General features: G+C 35.2%; 2 protein-coding genes across 2 annotated transcripts; both read right to left on the bottom strand.

Annotated features, from left to right (window-relative positions):
- Positions 1 to 813: 813 nt before the first annotated feature.
- LOC113227573 (translin) lies at positions 814 to 9,066 on the bottom strand. Its single transcript, XM_026460527.1, has 7 exons — positions 8,908 to 9,066; positions 8,614 to 8,701; positions 6,621 to 6,717; positions 4,494 to 4,609; positions 1,978 to 2,060; positions 1,405 to 1,496; positions 814 to 1,177 (listed from the first exon to the last, which is right to left on the bottom strand). Exons 1-7 carry the CDS (start codon positions 8,983 to 8,985, stop codon positions 1,036 to 1,038), a joined length of 696 nt encoding a protein of 231 aa, XP_026316312.1. The 5' UTR covers positions 8,986 to 9,066; the 3' UTR covers positions 814 to 1,035.
- Positions 9,067 to 13,418: 4,352 nt separating this feature from the next.
- On the bottom strand, positions 13,419 to 17,874 carry LOC113227597 (histidine triad nucleotide-binding protein 1). The gene is made up of 3 exons (XM_026460554.1): positions 17,726 to 17,874; positions 17,270 to 17,381; positions 13,419 to 13,647 (listed from the first exon to the last, which is right to left on the bottom strand). Exons 1-3 carry the CDS (start codon positions 17,837 to 17,839, stop codon positions 13,487 to 13,489), a joined length of 387 nt encoding a protein of 128 aa, XP_026316339.1. The 5' UTR covers positions 17,840 to 17,874; the 3' UTR covers positions 13,419 to 13,486.

Raw genomic sequence — 17,874 nt, 5'->3', positions numbered from 1 at the left:
GGCGGCGTGCTTGGATTGACTCGGGATTCCTTAGAACGGGCCGATACGGGTATTTTAGTTCGAGATTCGTATAATTTCGCGTTTTAATCTTCGATTAAGGCACAATAGCACTATCCTATTCCACTTTAAACTAGAATTCACAAAATAATTGAAAGTCAAAATAAAAACGACGCTTTTCCCTCCAAAAGGTCCAGAGCGAATTTGTCAAAAGTTAAATAAATGGTTGAACGGAGTATAGTATACAGTTTCAAACTTGCATAATAGCTTTTGATCAATCAAACTTTATTTATGCTGAGGGCATTTAACACTGAAAATGCGAGGTCGCTCGAATTGTATGTCCGGAAGTGTATTATAGTATGATTCTTATAATAATACCTTCTTGTATGACTAACTGAAAATATACTATGCTCTTGGGTCATGGTGATCAACATCTTTGTACATTTTTTCGTACAAACGAAATATATTAACGTAATTTTCTTTTTGAAAATTGTGGATGAGGAAAATAAACCCCAGTCTTTGCTGATTACTAAAGGGTTTTCCAGTAGGTAGATTTTGACAGTTCATAGCGGCCACGTTGTTCAGGGTGCTTTTGTCAAATCTGTTGTTTCTTTTTCAGTCACTTAAGACAAATCATGATAAGTGACAATAGAACACCCATTTTTATAATAAATTTTTATAATTTGCAGGTGTTGCTCGACGCTGTAATTTGCCATGATGATTTGTGTTTAGTGACTGAAAAATAAACAACAGATTTGGCAAAAGCAGCCTCAACAACATGGCCGCTATGAACTGTCAAAATCTACCCGCCCTTGATGGAAAATCCTATACTAGCTAACTAATTAAAAATCACCCTATATACATAATGTTAAAAAGTACGTTTAAAATTTCATGAAGCAATACTATCCACGTAGAACAAGGTAAATTCACTAAAGAGCTTTATCTTGCTATCACAAAATTTCAGATGTACTTTTCTAACAGCCTGTTTGTCAGCCTCTTCAAGTGAATATTGTACACTTTTACAAAATGTTAGATATGCTACTGCGTATCTAACTCCACTATGGGCTTGGGCAACAGGCCTCTGATGCTAAGATCGTATACCACCTCTTCGATCTTCTTCACGTCGTACTTGAGAGCATCGAAGCGCTTGCGCAGGTGATCGTTCTTTAGATTCAGCAGTCTTAAAACAAAGAAAGAGAGTGTTAATTACAAATCACAATTATGGCCTCTGTGATCGACTGGCTTGCACACCGGTTTTCATGGTGTCGCCATCTCTGATGTCTTGCCCAACACTGTGGTCTCTATCCAACAAAAAAAAATGAGAATGTCCTCTTTTTTTTTAAGTTGATTAAAAATATACATTATGGTAGTAAAAATATCATGATATTCAATAAAATATATATATACCTGAATCCTGCGTTGAGTTCCATGACGAATTTTGATATTTGCAAAGGTCTACTATAGTCACCCTGTGTCACTGAGTTCACGGCTAGTCGGGACTGAAACATAATAAATATATATAATAGCTATTGTATAATAAAGAAATGGAAATAATTTATTCCTTAAATGAACAACACAGTACACATGCATTTTATAATTTTTGTTATGGTACCAAATGACAGGACGAACAAGAAAAGCTTGTGATGTGACACGCCTGCTATGAAGCAGTTGCAGTGCCACTCAGAGCTTTAAATTGCAAAGGTCTGAGGGACTCGGTCACTGTGCCTGTCACCCTGAGACATAAGTTGATTTGCCTGTAATTTCACCAGCACCCTTACTCTTCAAAACCGGAACACAGTGATCCTCACATTACTGCTTGGCGGCAGAAATAGGTAACTCTTTCACAAGGACCTCTACTGCTACTAAAGAGAAGATTCTAATAAATGTGTTGATACGGACAGCAACATGGACCTGATTAAACACTCTTGGTTAGTGGGATAATTAGCTGTACTCTATTATTGCAAAAGAGAACATACTTACCAATTCTGTGCACATGGTCAGCAACCCAACAAGATAGTCCTCAATGTCCAAATGAAAACCTTCCTTTTGCTCCACAGCACTAACTGCAATACACCAAACAACTGAGTTAGTTTTTTAACTAGTGTTAGGTTGCATGATCGGGTCATAGTCTACACGTTACACTGTACATTGTATCACACTCGAAGAAATGATAAATGAATTGTGTCACTTTTGTTAACTGTTAAATAGAATCTGTTATACTTATATAAATTCATTCAATTATAAAGTTGTTATTGTTGAGAAATTTTAATTGCAGCCTGCAGATAACAATTTATTTTTAACCGACTTCAAAAAAGGAGGAGGTTCTCAATTCGACTGTGTTCTTTTTTCTTTTTTTTTTTGTATGTAACGCGATAACTCCGGTATTTGTGAACCGATTTTCATGATTCTTTTTTTGTTGGAAAGGGGGTACTTCAATAGTGGTCCCATTTCATTTTGAAGGAAATCATCCACCTCAAAGGATGGCTGTTGACGCATGAAGATTCATTTTTATAATAGCCTAACTTTAATTTAGGAGCAATTACTTTTAGCAATTATTTAGTTGATTTTGCTATTTCATCAATTCAAGGCGTTTTTCCCTCGATATACTTTGACCATACCTCGATATATTATCTCCAGTATCAACTCCTGTATAGTGGCGAACTAGGGGATATTTCAATGAAACTTAGCAAATAGACGTAATTCCACGTACTTTTGAGGTCGGTTTTTTTAGTACTCTGTACTGAGATTATTATATTGGTGTTGCCAATTATTATTTCGTAATGCCATAGACAGCATCGCAACAATATCCTTGGCAGAGAATAATTAAGTAACGAGAACGGACACTCCGCCCCTCCCTAGCTTTAGATACCGCAGCACGCCCCGCACATTGACGGTCACATGATTGAACGACAACGACGAAGACGGCTTTGATATTTGAATGTAGTTTTCATTTTATTCATTACGAAATTTGTTCGTTAATATATAACATCATTTTACGTTACTATTTATAATGGTCGTGAATTGTGCTGTGTACTGCTGTTTATAATCATCTAAACGGAATAATGAGAAGAATTTCTTTCGTTTTTTGAAAGATGAAACGAAGTAAGTAAAAAAACTTATGTCTGAGACTCATTCAATTATTGTTTTCTTTAGTGCAGAGTAATATATAATGCAGATTTATTATATCAATATTATAAGACGCCATAACTTCGTGAGCTAGACAAGGCTTCTCGAATTTTCAATTTGTATTGCAGATAAATATTAAGTACCCAGTAACTAGGTAGTGATAAACTTGGACACGCCATTTCAAATACTTTGGTTACTTTATTTAAGGGTACCTGTCCAAAATATAATATTTTAAGTGCTTTTAATACATTTTTTAAATAAATCTTCAATATTTTTCTAGTTGGTCAATTAATGAAAAATATAATATTATATCGATTTAAATACCTAATGAACTTGTGTAATTATTAGGATTCTATTGCACGCACACATTTGCGCGTGTGCAGATAGCGCGTTGCTGTATGTAGTAGTAGTAGGTAAGTAATTTTCGGCCGTTGTATGGAGTGTCCGGGGTGTTCCTTGGCTCGTAATCTGCTATCTGTTGTCATTTTTTAGTATTATTATTGGTCATAGCCAATACTATTCCTCACGTGGTGTTTGGCGGGAAGAAATGTTATAAATAAGCGCGGAATCTTTTTGTATGCTCTCGTTTTCCATTGTACTCGGGCTCGAGAAATAAACCATCGTAAGCAAGTTACATTTAATTTAATACTAGGCATCATAATTAAGGCATTTAGGGAGGTATATCAACGCAAGCCTACATTTTAGGAGGTGAGGTGTTGGTGGACAACCCTAGCGTCCCACAACCCGTGCGCTGACAATTAATGTGAATAAAATAAAAACAGGCGGAGATAGGATCCATTTTTTCTTCCATACAACGGGCCAAAAGATGTACCTCAAATACTATCGTATATTTTTGTATAAAAAAATACGGCCAAGTCATAAAAAAATTCAAAAGAATTTATTAATCACTTATACTAAGTCGCGCCCTGGTGGTAAGCGGCACGCCTATCCATAACATTTTGGGTGGCACGAGTAGGAACCCTGCACCCACCACGCGCAAAATAGGCGCATTGACGTCGAGTTGCGGACACCAGCCCGTTACACCAAGTGGCAATCATAACAGTTGCAGTGCCACTCAGAGCTTTCGATCGATATGTTTTATGTAAGGATCATTTCATTGTATGGGACGAGAAAAATCGGGACAGCAGAAATTCGTCAAATTGAATCAAATATTTTTAATAAAATTTATTTATTTATTTATTTATTTAATAGTTTATTGTACAGGAAAAATACAACAAGTCACAAAGAATACAAGCGAAATTAAAAACAAAAGTTTTTTACATTTACATTTTTTTTAATAATTTTTTTCGATGGGCATGTCAAGATTTTGAAGCACTTACTTAAAACTGACTTAGTTAAATGCCACTTACTGCCAAGAATCTCTGCAACAGTAGCGTGCATGACCAAGATCCCCTTCTCCAACCAGATGGTGAGCGCTATGAGGAAGCAGTACCGCTGCGTTATGAACCGCCAATGGTCTTGGTACCTGATCATTGAAGAATCTTGAAAATATCCGTTACTTTTATTGCCTGCTGATGTGTCTCTTAGAAAAGACACCCGCCCGGCAGACACACATATGGCAAGGTCTTCTGGGTACTCAGCAAAGAAACAAAAATAATCGGGTTGTTCTTGACAGTTGTCTTTATAAAGTATAAATTTTTATTTCAAATACCAATACTGAGGAACAAAAAAGAATCATTCAAAATCGGTATACAAATTCAGTAATCGCGTGTTGTGTGTAGGTCTACCATAGGTCTACACACAAAAAACTTTTGTTTTAAAATGTTATATTGTCTATGGTCATTTTAAAAATGATAATATTTTTGCGTGCATTTATAAGAATAGGCGGGAAAATTTTAAGTTGATCGATTGGTTGATTGAATGAATTTTTGTGTTCGATCTTTGTATTAATAATTATAACAAAGTAGTGGAGTAATTTCACAAAAAATAAATTAATATGAATTTAATTTTCCACCCTCTTTTTCAACCTCGCTAAAAATAGTTAACATTTAATTAAGGTATATTTAAAAATTGCAGATTAGATGTTGTACGAAAATTGGCTGCCTCTGCCACAAATGAAGCGTGAAAACAAAATACAGCCACGAAGTTTGGTAATTCGCTTACAGCGTCTTCGGTGGTGGGGGGAAGTCTAGTTAATATTGTTTCATATGTATTAATAATAATAATGCAAATTAATAACTATTTGTTTTCAGTAGTAATCAAATAAACACAAAATAATTTGTTCCAAACGCTGACGCGCGGAGCGACAGTATCGTACACACTATGCCCGTAAAAAACTCACGTAACTCTTGTGAAAATTCGCTCGTAGCGAATTTCGCTTTAAGTTGTAGCGCTACTTTGAGGCCTTTTATAAATAAAATCATAAATTTGTATAAGTCTGTCTTTTTTGAAAATGGAGTAAAATGACATTTATAGGGTTGCCAGTTTTCATAAAATTTTAAATAGTTATGTAGTTGTTGTCGATAGTTTCATCGATAGACTGTGAAAGATAAAATTTAGCCAAAAATTACTGAATTGTGAATTTTACGAAGTTCTAATGACTTAAGGTACTAATACGTTATTTCCTTCTTTATTCTTATTCTGACAGTTGGACAACTATTTTTTTTTTATTTTTTTTTTTTATTGTGACTCGGCAAAATGACTGCACCGCGCCTGATGGAAAGTGCGAATACAGTCCAGAGATGAGAGTAACGGATGGAAAACACAAATATCTTCACTCCGTCACTATCATTTTGCCGGTCTGGCCAAATGCTTCTTCACACTACGTTTGAAGGACCCGATGTTATAGAGGGGAGGGAATACATGCGCCGGGAGTTGGTTCCACAATTTGATGGTTCGGCATAAGAACGAATTGCCAAACTTTTTAGTGCGGGACGGTATTGAACTGACCGTCCAACTGTGGCAACGCAGTCCGGCACGGGTGGTCCGCTGATGGAAAGGAGAGGAAGGGATAAGGTTGAATAACTCTTCAGAGCACTCACCGTGGTACAGGCGAAGACTAAGAAGGCGAAGAACTAGCATCGAGATCAATTTTTATTCATATATACGAGTATTTTAACAAGAATAACCGGATTTGATTCTCTATATTAAACTAAAATGAAACACTTTAAAATATGTCTCCTCTTCGTATTTTTCATAATCATAATAGTTCTAAATACACACTATATGTATGAACTTGCAAAAATTGACAATTGAAATTAACTTGTGCACAGTAATTGGATGAGTCGAGGATGATTCAAATGAACCAAATTCGGCTATTAATTCCGTAAGCGTGATCAATATTTTGATAGTTGATAGAATATTTATCGACTGCAATCAATAGCTGCTCGCAAACGGGCATCACTTTTGCGCAACGAACTGTCATTTTACTCCGTCTTCAAAAAAATTGACGTTTGTAGCAATAAGCAATTTCGCTTGAAGCGTCGCTGCTCGTGGCCTTCGCGTAAAACGAAAAAGTTCTTTATCTTGGAACTTACTTGTAATAATCTGTAGAGGGCACAACATTCTTGAGTCTGCCGTATCCGTCATGTGCTTTCTCGAACAGCTCCCTTGCACGAGTGCATGCTGCACTCACTAAAACGATTAACATTAAGTTTTTATGGGCAATAAAGTGTCATCAGTGATCACACTTACGACACGGTATTGGCTTGAGCTACTCAGAAAAAAGCTTTACTTCCGTGCAGTAAGAGAGAAAAACGCGTTTAACGCTGACTGTAGCTGTGCTGCAGCAGGTAGTAAATCCGTTGGGTTGTAAACCCCTATGTTGTGGATAATCCAAAGATTCGCATGAAGCATTACGCTTCTACATTTATATGGCGAACGGCTATGGAGTGGAATTCTCCGCCTGCAAACTTGTTCCCTGAACGTTATAACTTGGACCTTTTCAAGGCGAGAGTGAATAGGCATTATTTAGGTGTGCAAGCCCCATCGTTGATGTAATCGTCACTTTACATTAGGTGAGATGCAGATCAAATGGGCACTTACATTAAAAAAAAAAAGATTAAAAAATGTTTCTTCTCATAGAGTCCTGCCTGTCGGATTGTTCCTTCCAAGTTAAACACAGAGAAGTGAGATCAAACATGTACAATATTCTGGCAGGTGTATCACAGGGCTCAGTCCTCGGCCCGGTTCTGCATAACATCTTTATATAGGACTTGCCAATATTGGATAAAATCACAGTTGCTACATACGCTGATTATATAGCCCTTTTGTACATTGACGGGAATCCTGTTAAAGCTAGCACAAATCTCCAATTCCTACTAGATCTTACTGTAAATGTCACATGCGGGCCAGTACCACCAAATCTCATACTATTACATTTGCACTGAGAAAAGGAAACTGTAATTCAGTAAGACTTGGCAATGAAACATTACCACATTCTGATTGTGTGAAGTGTTTTGGTTTTCACTTGGACAGACATCTCACATGGAAGCATCACATGAAACGAAAAAGATATGAAGTCAATTGCAAATATTGTAACCTTCAACTTCTAATCTTCAACTCAGTCTTAAGAGGGAGCAGAGGAAAAATTCCTAATCTTCGATTTGATTTTAGAGGGGTATATCCACTTTAAAGTTACAAATAAAATATTGTATGAGTAACTACACGATATATTCAAGCATAGACACTAATCAGAAACATAAAACAATAAAGTTTCCTCGATAGATAAAAATCACCAAATGACCTCTAATTTTGATATTTTTTCGATTCATCCTCGAAATGCTACAGATTATTAGGACAAAAATTAGATAATTAATTATATTTATGCATGATGGAGAACTGTCACTACGGATTTTTTTTAATCCCTTTAGTTTTAGAGTTATTCCGTTAAAACGAATTTGGTACTTTAATGCACAAAATTCAACATCTCCTGTCGCATGTCACTCGAACTTCAGGCATATATTTGTTTCACAAATTTGGGCGGAGTTGGAGAAAACTTTTTTGGCTTGCTCCCTCTTATAACCCATTTGGACATACGGTATTCAGCTGTGGGGTGTGGCTAGCGAGAGTAATATACTTTTGCCTCCCACAAGTGCAGAATTGTATCCTAAGGGCAACAGACAATGCCCCTCGGTTCACTCGTAATGAAGAGATCCATGATCATCTAAACAAGTTATCGGTGGCTGTTGAGACTGACCAACATAAAACTAATCACAAAGAATGTCTATCCCTGCCACCTGAGCCCACTCATTGCGGAACTTCTAGATCCATCAACTATGGTCAAACGGTTAAATGGAGGCCTTGTTCTATAGTTGGGAGGTGCAGCACTGGCCGCTCCACCAAAAACGTCTTCTCTCGCAAATAAAATAATAATACAAAAAAGCCTCACTATGATGTATAGATATGTATGTATAACGTCAAAATATGAACGCGCAAAAATACTTTCAGTTGCTGTCTTTGTCTAGTAGACATGTACTAGACAAAGGAAGAAAAGGTAGACAGCTCTTAGGGTAATAAATAATATTTCACCTCCAGCCTCGCTATGATGTATAGCTTGGAGCACGGTTGTAGTTTCCCGTGATATTTGGTCCACTTCTTTGCAAATGCTGCGTATAACCTAAAATACAACATTGTCGAGAATTACTTTCTTATAAATACGTAGGTCTTTTATTAATTTAAACACTATTCTTAAGATACATGTATGTCCTAGACTGTAACATATGTATTACTAGTGTATAAGTCTTGTAGTTGTTTTATGCGAAATAAATAAACAAACATCAAGGGAATACATAAAACATAGTGACGAATTTATTGGTCGTTTACCTCGCGTAATTCCTGCTCGTCGTCAAGACTTTTCTGAAATTCGCTGAAAATAGCAGTCACTCTCACGTTTTCACTCATTTCAACAGATGTTATTGTAAAAATATTTATATTTTCATCGATCGGCCCACAAATCAGTGAAGGATACTACAATACAAATCAGGCTTGCGTGTGTATCTGTCACAGTGTTGCCAGACTTTTATGAAGTTAATTCGCCAATTTACGTATGTTAAGTAGCCGATATTCGCCCAAGTCATAAAATCCCTAAAAATTAAGAAATTAGGGTAAGAAAATTAAGACATTGGTGAAAGAAATATTCCCTAATGTCAGCAAGCAGCAATGCAGTAATTTCCCACACGTCGAAAATAATCAAACCCCCAAATGAGTTATTTTTACAACTCCATTCTCCACAAAATCCCCAATACAATTTGGTAGCCTAAAATCGCCTTTTCCTATTTTAAACATAGCCTAAATATCGCCGAGTCGCCGACCACTTTTTTAGTCGCAGCGTGACCACTTAAAGTAACCTAAATGCCGAGAAATCGCCTTATCTGGCAACAGTGTTCTGCATAATTTTTTTTTTTAATTTATTAAGGCTTTGGCTAAGCCATCAGCCTAAACATGAAGTTTAATTATGTTTCTGTAAATATGGCCGCCACAAAGAGGATAGGCAATTTGAGGCGGCGTGCTTGGATTGACTCGGGGTTTCTTAAAACGGGCCGATAAGTGTATTTTAGTTCGAGATTCGTATAATTTCGCGTTTTAATCTTCGATTAAGGCACAATAGCACTATCCTATTCCACTTTAAACTAGATTTCACAAAATAATTGAAAGTCAAAATAAAAACGACACTTTTCCCTCCAAAAGGTCCAGAGCGAATACCAGTGTTCTGCATAACAAAACAAAAATGGCGTGGCGATGTCAACTCTATGTTACCAATTTTGAAGCTAACAAAATTTCAGTACAGTCAACAACAAAAAAATAAAATAAAGTTGTTTTTATAATATGAAAAAATGGCCGTCCTTTGAAGTTTCAAGTACAGTTTTTAAAAGATTGTTTTTATTTTAAGAATATTGTGAAGAAAATACAAAGAAAGAAACAGTGACGAAGAAAGTTACAACTATAGTTCTTATTTCAAATCAAACTACAAAAGATTATATCCTGAAAATTTCAATAATTACGAATTAGAAGTTTTTGTTCAAAGTGAAGATGCGATTTAAGTGAAAGTGAAAATATAAATATTGACTCTCGCCGCTTAAAAGACTATTTAGAAAACCCAAAACTAGAGAACTAAGTTATCTAAGAGAAACTGAAAACATAATGTGACTAGAACTACAATAGAAAATATTTGAGGATCCCGATAATTCAACGAAGACATGGCTCAAAGGACTTGTATCCAAGCCAAAACTCTTAATAAAGAAAAAACAAGTTACACAGTTGGAATAAACCTTAAGACTAATTTTTCCACCCTCTAAGGAATGAACACTGTAGATTTTTTTCGAAATCTGCACATGGAAAACAACGTACTTTATTAAAAAATTACATACTTATTAAATTGTATATATGTTTTTCATAGCAGTAAAACTCCTTGTAGAGTTCATCATCGGCATCTAACTTATTTCTGCCGCCGCGCAGTAATGTGAGTATTGCTTTAAACCAAATAAAGACTAAAATAAAAACTAGTTGTAAACAAAAGCTTTATTTTCTCGAACCTTCGCAAACTTAAATTCAGTCAGATTAACATTAACCAGGCGGCCATTTCATTTGCCGGCCACCGAGAATGTGAATGTGCATGTGGTACACGGTCTGATCTCCTTCCTCCCCGTCGTTGATTTCGAGGCGGAAACCACTCTTATCTAGACCTTGCTGTTGGACAATTTTACGTGCGATGGTCAGCAAGTGTCCTGGAAAAAACAAATAATGTTACTATTGCCTCGAATATAGTCAACTCGGTCGTTTAATTACACTTTCTCTAATTACACATGACCGCGCGACTAAACCGCTAATACTAATTAAATATTTATTAAAAACTACTACATACCCCAATCACCTACTTATGTAGGCACTTTTTAAATTCCAATTACTCGAGCAGGACGTGGGCAGAGCTAGTTAAAATAATAAGCATTGATAACATAAGTGTTCTTTAAGCCTGCCGTAATTGGTTGCTCAGCAACATTAATTGAAATGATATCATGCAGGTTAATATTAAACATTGTATATCTAGAGAGAGTATATATTATTTACATTATGTTAATTACATCGTATTTTTAAACGACCTGGATACCAGGTACATCAATCCAAAACATTATGATCATTTATTAAAAAAAAACAGAAACCTAGAACAAAGTCAAAATAAGAGGCCATTTACACATACAGGATTTTAACTTTTTTTTAAGGTTTACAATGAACTTATACAGTGGACTAAAATCGTAATATGCGGTTGGTTTTTCTAGTTAAAGTCAAAAATTATTTATTCCATAAGTAAAATAAATTTACACTTGAAAACGTCACATTTAAGTTACTGCTCCTTCACTACGCTGAATGAAAATGGAATAGGAATACTAAAATAAAAATTTAAAGTGAATACGTACACCAGACAAACAATCAAAATACATTAAAAAGATTTTGTTGGCTATGACCACAGGCATTATTTCAAACCATTGCGTTAGTATTATAATAGTCTGTCTTAAACTTATTCTTTTATAGAGTAAATCTGCAGCGTGTAACGTTACATGTTCACCGTTAATGACCGTTATTCAATTACTTTGTGGGTACATACATAGGATAGCCGTATGTGTATTTTAATCGCGCGATAGGTTGGCGCATGTACTTTGATCACGACTTGCACGTACGATTTGTAGCAGTTTCATACATAAATAGTGTTAAACACAAATGGGATTAAAAGGTTTGTTTACAACTATAATTTTAAGAAAAAGATATTTTATCTTTTTCTTCTAATTTGTGTTTTGGACTTTGCAGTCTGTTTGTTAAGTGTCGCCAGTAAAACAAAATGAAATGATAAACCAATATTCAATGTTTTTTGAAGCAAACAAAATTTTAGTATTAATCAACAAGAACCAAATTAAAATGCGCCAACCGACGACGGAGCCATAACCACATAAAACTTTAGTAGACAATTGTTTTTAGTAACACTTCACTTATTTGGAATAAACGTTTTAGAAGGTAAATTTTTATTTTGTATGTATGAACACATCGTTAAACTTATTTCAGTTAATTACATATTAATAAAATTGTATTATGTATATATACATATATGTTACCGGAAATGAATGAAATCTAGGAATTGTATACAAATCCTAGGAAATGTATACAATTCCGAAGCTATCTAGGAAATGTATAAAATATTGTTTCAAAAACTATTAAACAAAAACTATGTGTTACATAAATGTCCTAGAAAATGTGTACAATTCCTAGGAATTGTATATAATTCCAATATCGTATTAGGAAATGTATAAAAATAATGCTTTCTGTAATAAAACACGTTGTTAAAATGAGAATAATATTTTTTATTAAAGCACTCATTGCCCAAAGGGACTTCCGCGTTTGTATAAAAAAACCTAACTTAACCTAAATAATCCGATTCGTTTCTGCCCAGAGCATGCCCAGAGGGACTTCCGCGTTTGTATAAAAAAAAACCTAACTTAACCTAAATAGTCCAATTCGTTTCTGCCCAGAGTGACTACCGCGTTTGTATAAAAAAAACCTAACTTAACCTAAATAATCCGATTCGTTTCTGCCCAGAGGGACTGCGACGCGCGTACGCACTGACAGTTTACGCGGCACTAGAGCGATCGCCTGATCAGACGAAGCAATACCCTCCCCTCGCCCCGCTATCCCCGCGTACACATTGAAATCTCAAATGTTTTACATTTCCGATTGCTATTTAGGAAATGTGTCTAATATAATTTTAGGAATTACATACATTTCCTAGGAATTGTATACAATGACGGATTACATACATTTCCGGTAACATATACATATATATATGTCGTAGCCATCGCGTATATAACCAGAAATGTTATATACTCGATGGTCGTAGCAGTAGAACTCCTTGTGATAGAGTTCGTCCAGGGAAGTACTGCCACGTTGTGTAATGTGAGTATTACTGCTTTCCGGTTTCGAAGGGGACAATCCGCGACACTGTAAAACAACGTTCTAACGCCTCACATGTTACTCCGCTCCAGTGTTCCTATCTGATAATCCGCACTACTCTGAAACCAGCCTGAAGGTGCTGGTGAAATTATAGGCACGTGAAACTTGTAAACTGTCTCAGGGTGACAGCCGCAGTGGTAGTGCCCCTTGAATCTTTGCGAATTAAAGCTCCGAGTGGCACTACAGCGCAGGTGCACTTGTTCGTCCCTTTACTTGGTATCATAAAAATTAAAAGTTATCTATATTATCTATATCAGCTGAGCAACATGCTGATTCATTCTGCGAACATTGAGACATCTTGCAAATAAAAATGTACTTTTAAGTAAGATAAGTAAAGACTAAAACAACTAATTATTAACAAAAACTTTATTTTCGCACCGTCATAAAATTAAATTTAATCAGACTAACATTAACCAGGCGGCCATTTCATTTGCCGGCCACCGAGAATGTGAATGTGCAGGTGGTACACGCTCTGAGCTCCGTACTTCCCGTCGTTGATCACGAGACGGAAACCGCTCTTATCTAGTCCTTCCTGATGGGCGACTTTACGTGACACGGTCAGCAAGTGTCCTGGAGGAAGCAAATTAGTATTACTGGCGGCTTGTATTATACGTTTTGACGCTTTATACCAGAAACGCTAAATGCCAAACGGGCAGAATGTCAGATTAGCAGAATGCCAGATTTTCAAAATGCCAAATGTCGCTGCCAGCCTCTCCTTCTGACGCACGAACTAATGTCATTGTTCAAAATTCAAAAGGAAGCACGCTTTTGAAACTGTAAAGTTATCAAGTTTCTTTATGATATGAAGATCAGTTATTAGTAGTTAAGGAAACTACATTTTGTTTTTAATATATAAAAAAAAACATCAGAACCTCGCTTCATTATTTCAGACGAATGACGTCCATTACTGGACAGGCAAGTTGCTAATCTGGCAGTTACTCTCTACTCAGCCGTTTATTTGAACTTTCTCTCGTCACACGTGACCGTGCGACCAAACCACTAAAATTATTTTTACATAACAAAGAGGAAATAAGTGAAACAAATGAAATGTCTATTTTTTGCCACATTTTATACTTTTGCAATGGTCTAATACAACCTTTGAGTTTGGTAATGACTAACGAAGGAATTCATTCAGCTTTTCATTTTTCCGCCCTTACTTTCTGACATGCACTTTTGACTGCATTTTTGAGAAAAAATAATAAGCTTGTGATATGCGAAAACTCAAGGAAGCTTCGACAGTATCACATAATGTGTTAAAATTGTATGTGAAATTTTAAGCTTTGTGAAATAATAAATGGTCCCACAAAAACGTACGTGCATACAATGATGTACACATACAATATTACCTTACAGCATTGTTGCCAGACTTTTGTGAAGTTAATTCGCCAATTTATGTAAAATACCTAAAAATCAAGGAAAGCAATTCTGCTTGCTGCCGGGAATTGGAGAATATGAACTATCTTATTGTCCCGATTCTCTCCACACGGATAACTATTGAAACCTCGAAATAGTTGTTTTACAACTCCATTCCCCACAAAATACAAAATCAAGTTTACAGTTCCCGACGTTTTATTAAGTAGCCTAAAGTCGCCTTTTCCTATTTAAAAAATAGCCTAAATATCGTCAAGTCGCCTATCACTTTTTTAGCCGCGCGACCCCTCGAAGTAGCCTAAGGCTCAACTCACTCTGGCGCAAAGTCGAAGTGTCGCGTCGTCGCGTCCTGTTTTTCGCGTATAGTATATTCATCTCTATTTTCCCATAATTATTTTATTGAGCCTAAATGGCGAAAAATCGCCTAATCTGGCACTTTTGCGTTACACTAAGAGCATATAGGACTGGAGGCGTCATTGATAGGCAAGGTACAAGCACAAAACAACTATCGCACAATAAACACTACTTTCAAATCGATGTTTTTTCATTTCCATTATCGAATTCAACGCGTCAAGTACTCCACGAAACATGTCGTTTTGCGCTATACAAACTTGCAAAAAAAATCTCTACTGCATCCAGTCTAGCCACAGGTGGAATTACATTCCATACATAAAACCAATTTTTTACATTATTTGCTAATTTTCTATTTTATGACATTTTTTTCACAATGATCACATGATTCAATTTATCGATTACATAAAAAATATTTGAAAACATTCGAACATTTGATATAATCATGCCTATGAAGTTCCCTATTTACTAACAGGTAACTATAGACAAAAATGCAGCACTTCATGGACGCGGTTTTTTCGTTACAGACAAGAGACGCACTCTTTTAGCTCCTATTTTTATCGACAGATTATGTAACCAAGTCTATTCAAATTGATTTCTCCGTCGTATTGTATATTAAAATAATAATGTAATAAATTATAAATAATGAAAATAAATTGTAATTGTTTAATACAAATCATCATAAATCATGCCGTACTGTAAGAAAAAAAATAAAAGTACATATACCAGCAGCATATACATACAATCCACATAAATTACAAAAGCAATAAAAATAATCAAATAGCTAACTGTCCTTATCCTACACAAGACATGCGTCGCACACACATGTCATACACGCATGTCTTGTGTAGGCTAAGCAAAAGACAGAAAGAGACTCGTTACGTCAATTTAAATTTTCGAACCACAAGCGATTGAAATATTTAGATTTAGAACAAAGAAACTATAGGGTTGATTTAATGTTAATCTTATTTTTAAAATGACTTCTATTAAATAATATTAAATAACTTTAATTTAACTTAAAATTAAGTTAATAATAAATAACTAACAAAATATTGTTGTATTCGTTTTACTGTTATCAATCAGAAGTCCGAAAATATATTTGCCCGAAGTAATGTTTGCTCGAATTTTGTAATCCCATTAGTACTTTTTTTGGGTTATTTTAGGATTATTACTAACTTAATCTTTTCTTTGTAATAAGCAACCAAAATCCCTTGAAAGCATAACGGTTTTGTTATAAATCGGTTTTCGAAATTATGAAACTTTGAGTTTACTTCTAGTTGGAATCTAGAAATTCGAATCATCGATACATTTCTTACAGCACGTCATAACTACCAACAGAGAGGCACAGCTATTTACACATTTACAATATTTGTATGTACCTATATATCTGCACAACTCTTATTACTTGAAGTGAATTCGTATAAAATTCAACATAATACTATAAAATTAATTAATATTGACATTAAGACTACTCCATCACTCTTGTGTTCAAGTAGTTTTCACTAGAAGCTAAATATGGTGCATTTTGTTATTTCCAGAAGAAGCGGAATATGGATAATTTTTGGGCATAAATTGTGGCAAACAAAATTAAGCAATACTGCAATGAAACTGTAAGTTTAAATGAAATGTTTTAGTTTTTAAATATTTCTATACATCAAGTCAAGCTTGTCATTGGCTCCAACGATGACCGCGAAAAGCCGTAAACTGAAAAAAAAACTCCGGACATTTTTTCGCGGTTTTTGGATTAGACTTTGGATTGTATTTATTGTTATCCATTTATTGGTAAGTTAATGGGCAATCTCCTCTGGCAAATACAAGTAAAACAATACCACTGTTACACTACACACAAAATTGGAAAAAGAAATTCACTACATTCAATCTAACAAAGAGTGGCATTACATTTTTCATATACATGATTAACCAGACCGTAATACAAATCGACACCGTCACGTCGATAACTTTCCGTCTCTAGTATATTCATGAGAATCGATTTATTTTTATAGGCCTATTCTGTGTACGGACATGACATGTATTTTATCTGTGTATTTGTAAAAATAAGCTAGTGTTGTAGACTTTTGTTTGTGTGAGACCATAGTGACACAATTCAATTTTGCATTTGAGTGCACCTGTTTGCTTATAGTACTACCCCCCGCCCCTCAAAAAGTGGCAGAAAGTTTTGTTCGAGAAATAACGCTAATAGCGTCTCCCGTTCTATATACTCTAAAGGCGTTACAGTAACATGTTTTTTTTTAAATTTATTGCATGGCCTGGATACCAAGTACCTCGGTCGAAAACATTATAGACTATTTATAAAAAGAAAAAAAACAACAGATCCTAAAACAAACCCAAAAAGTGACTATTTACACAAACAAACTTTCTTGAAGGTTTACAATGAACACAGTTATACAGTGGATTAAAATCGTAATATGCGGTTAGATTTTCTAGTCAGGTGAAAAAAAATATGGAATACCTAAGAGCTGTTCATCAGCGTCTTCAGCCTTCGACAGCTGCGGAATTGGCTTCCGAGGAATCACCAGTATGTGGGTTGGCGCTTGAGGGTTTACATCGCGAAAAGCAACACACTGAAATGTAACATTCATTCTTTAGATTCAAGAAGTACTTTTCATTTTGGCTGGGTAATATTGATTTTCAATCCCAAATTAGGAAAAAAAGAAACAAATTTTCACTCTCGACTGTACAAAACAACATAACCTAAAATCTAAATAATTCTTGATTACTAATGTACTTAATAAGTTTTGAATTTATTTATTGATTAAGTGTACTGTAATATTTTTAATGTACAACATGATAATTATCACATTAAAATATAAGGGGAATCAAATCTTTCCATCTCAGCTTTAGTAACCTGCCGCGGAAAAAAATTAAGATAAAATAATTAGCTTGGAGATTAACGGTTATTAAGTACCTGATCGTCTTCATAGACAAATTTTGCAGGTATTTCTTTCCTCAAGATCTTGCCGAAGATAGTATCACCGCCAGGCTCGGCACTTTGAGCTAGCTCAACTTCACCACCAGCCATATTTATTGAAAATGAATACGCAAACCACAGACAAA

This window comes from Hyposmocoma kahamanoa, unplaced genomic scaffold (genome assembly GCF_003589595.1).
Source record: "Hyposmocoma kahamanoa isolate Upper Pololo Valley unplaced genomic scaffold, ASM358959v1 211, whole genome shotgun sequence".
NCBI classification, from domain to species: domain Eukaryota; kingdom Metazoa; phylum Arthropoda; class Insecta; order Lepidoptera; family Cosmopterigidae; genus Hyposmocoma; species Hyposmocoma kahamanoa.
This window is presented reverse-complemented; position numbering and strand designations above follow the sequence as displayed.